Raw genomic sequence first — 3109 nt, 5'->3', positions numbered from 1 at the left:
CCCATCCAAACGGATTGGTTCATTAAGAGTGGCCAAATCACCCTCAATAATCTAAGGTGGTTCGGCCATGCACCTTCCAAATCAATTGGAAGAGTACTTGCCGAACCACCCTTTGCTAGCTACCCCTAAATTAAACCACCCTTAATGAAGGGTGTTTCAATTACCCTCGGATCAAAATCTACCCAATCATTATGATTTTTAGCCTCGTTTTCAAGATTTGAATCGTTGATTTTAAATGGACAGTAGCAAAAACAAAACAAAAGTATTGCATCACATGTAACACCTAAGTACTGCGTGGGATCTCAATCAGTAAAACATAATAGCAACGATTATTTATAATAAAGTTAAATTTCTTATCATTTAACTAACGTTAATTATAAACTGATCATCAGTTTTTCCTGACACATCAAATTTTGGGATCCCCAACTTGCTTCCAATGGCTCTAATATATTTAACCAACTAGTGGGATTTGCCGTTGCTTTAGCTTGAAGAAAGTGGCCGGGGCATTATGGTCACACGAAGTTGGAAGTTGGCGTGCGTTGGAAGGAGCGACAATCCAGTTGAAAAGGAAGCCATTTCAGGTGAAGAAGAGGGGAAACCCAAGTCTTTTATAAAACCTGCCAAGAGGTAAGACCAGAAGCCAACATTGCCAAGGCAAGCTAAAACCCACAAACCCTCCAAACGTACTTCAAACAAGAAAAGAAAGGAATTCATAGAAGCATATATACATAAAACTCTCTCTATATATCTTCCTTCTTTCTTGCTCAGCTTTAAATTCTTCCATCTCTCTCTCTTTCCTTCTCAATGGCAAATCTTCATAGCAGAATCACCATGATCCATATGTTTCTTATGTTTTCTCTCTACTTCTCAGGTATATATATACCCTTTTTGTTTTTGTTTTTTGCTTCTTTTTTTGCTGTTACGTTTAATACTATGAGTTTCCCATGAATCCATTTTCATTTTACTTTTTTTCTTTTCTTTTTCTCTGATCATTAGCTATGAATTGCATTTATTGTTCTCATTGCTTGTGTTTCTGCAGATTTTGGCTTTTTAGGAGTAACATCACTTGGAATCAATTATGGTCAAGTGGCCAATAATTTGCCACCACCCGAGAAGGTCCTCAATCTGCTAAGCGCTCTTAAACTCACAAAAGCAAGAATTTACGACACCAATCCTCAAGTTTTGAGCGCATTCGCCAACTCCAACGTCGAGCTCGTAGTCACAATCGAGAACGCAATGCTAGGTCAGTTAATGGACCCGCAACAAGCCCTTCAATGGGTGACCACCAATATCAAGCCGTATTTTCCTGCCACTAAAATTACCGGGATAGCGGTAGGAAATGAAATCTTCACCGGCGGTGATAATACCCTAATGACGTATCTTGTTCCAGCCATGGTCAGCATTCATGGTGCTCTAGTCCAATTAGGCCTAGACTCTCACATTCAAGTCTCAACGCCTAATTCTCTAGCGGTTCTTGAACAGTCGTTTCCGCCTTCGGCCGGGACTTTCAATAGCGAGGTCTATAGTACCATGTCACAAGTATTACAATTCTTGTCAAACACCAAAGCACCCTTTTGGATCAACTGCTATCCATATTTTGCTTATAATGATGATCCAAATAGAATTCCTTTGGACTATGTGCTTTTTAATCCCAACTCAGGAATGGTAGACCCTTACACCAAGCTTCACTATGACAACATGCTGTACGCTCAAGTAGATGCAGTCATTTTTGCTATTGCTAGAATGGGTTTTCAGGAAATAGAGGTTCGGGTTTCAGAGACCGGTTGGCCGTCAAAAGGAGACACTGGCGAGGTTGGTGCAACCATAGAGAATGCCGCGGCTTACAATAGGAATTTGTTCAGAAGGCAATTGCTAAACGAAGGGACACCTTTGAGGCCTAAGATGAGGCTTGAAGTTTATCTGTTCGCTTTGTTCAATGAAAATTTGAAGCCTGGACCAACTTCAGAAAGGAATTATGGTCTCTATCATCCTGATGGAACCATGTCTTACAATGTAGGGCTCACTACCAGATCAAGTACTTCATCAACTTCGTCCACTTCATCAACTTCAACAGCTTCCATTTATCTTAGTTCCTCTGCTACAAAGGTAAAGCCATAGGTTCATTTTCTTCTTAATCAATATTTCATTGGCTTTAAAAAGAAAAAAGAAAAAAGAATATATTAGAAGCAAGAATCTGTAATAGGAGACAACAGGAAAAAGTGTATATCAATGCAAGGAGCATCTGTATATATATATATATATAAAAGTTAAAGGTTTTTTTTTTTTTTGTTCCTTTCTGTATTTACATATTTAATAAAATTTAAGCCTATATGGGCTTGATTTGTTATTTGGATGAATACTCATGATCTAATACTTTTTCCTTTTATCCTTTTTCTTTTTCCTCTATCTCTTTAAATGGGATTTACTGTGAAACAGGCAGCAAACATGGAATGTCAAAGCATGGTGTACTGGATGTTTGTGTATTTGGTGATCATCTTCCAAGTTTTTATGAGAAGACCATATTAAGGAAATTTGGGTGTTCATTTAAATATCCACTTTTTGGTAAGAAAACAACGTTAAAGACATTCAAGTATATGACCTTAAAGACCTCATCCTTTAAGGTTTCCAACAAATTAACTGCCAAGAAGCTTCCCAATTTCAAACATGCACGACCGCCGTAAAGCAATCATTCCTTTGTTGTTAATTAGCGGTAGCTTAATCTAGATTTATTGTTCAACGTATTTAGTTGTTATTTTTTTTTTTATGACATGTAAGTATGTAGAAAATGATGATGTTTCTCCGTCTGTTTAAAAGAGAACCGTTTGCTGTAAGAGAAAATAGTGTAGTGAGAATAACTTCTTCGATTATACTATTGGTTGGAAGGAAAGCTCTCTACTTTGGGACGTGGAATCCATCACTGTTATCATGTGCGTTAATAATTTAATATATATATATGAAGATTTCTTGAGTTTGCTTCTTAATTACTTTTGTCGTCGCTAATAATTTCCCGCTACAACTCATGCGCGAAAAAAACCCCTGCCGGCAAGGACGGAATTATGAATTTTTATCGACTGGGGCCAAAGTATATGAGTGAGAAATATATTAAAAT

At 37.5% G+C, this 3109-nt stretch overlaps 1 protein-coding gene across 1 annotated transcript; it reads left to right on the top strand.

Annotated features, from left to right (window-relative positions):
• Window positions 1-665: 665 nt before the first annotated feature.
• Window positions 666-2906, top strand: LOC132172162 (Glycosyl hydrolase superfamily protein). Its single transcript, XM_059583612.2, has 3 exons — window positions 666-871; window positions 1040-2106; window positions 2437-2906. Exons 1-3 carry the CDS (start codon window positions 805-807, stop codon window positions 2524-2526), a joined length of 1224 nt encoding a protein of 407 aa, XP_059439595.1. The 5' UTR covers window positions 666-804; the 3' UTR covers window positions 2527-2906.
• The last annotated feature ends 203 nt before the right edge of the window (window positions 2907-3109 follow it).

This window comes from Corylus avellana, chromosome 1, assembly GCF_965113065.1.
Source record: "Corylus avellana chromosome 1, dhCorAvel1.hap1.2, whole genome shotgun sequence".
Taxonomy (NCBI): Eukaryota; Viridiplantae; Streptophyta; class Magnoliopsida; order Fagales; family Betulaceae; genus Corylus; species Corylus avellana.
Note: the sequence above shows the minus strand (reverse complement) of the source record. Positions and strands in the feature narration are given on the sequence as shown.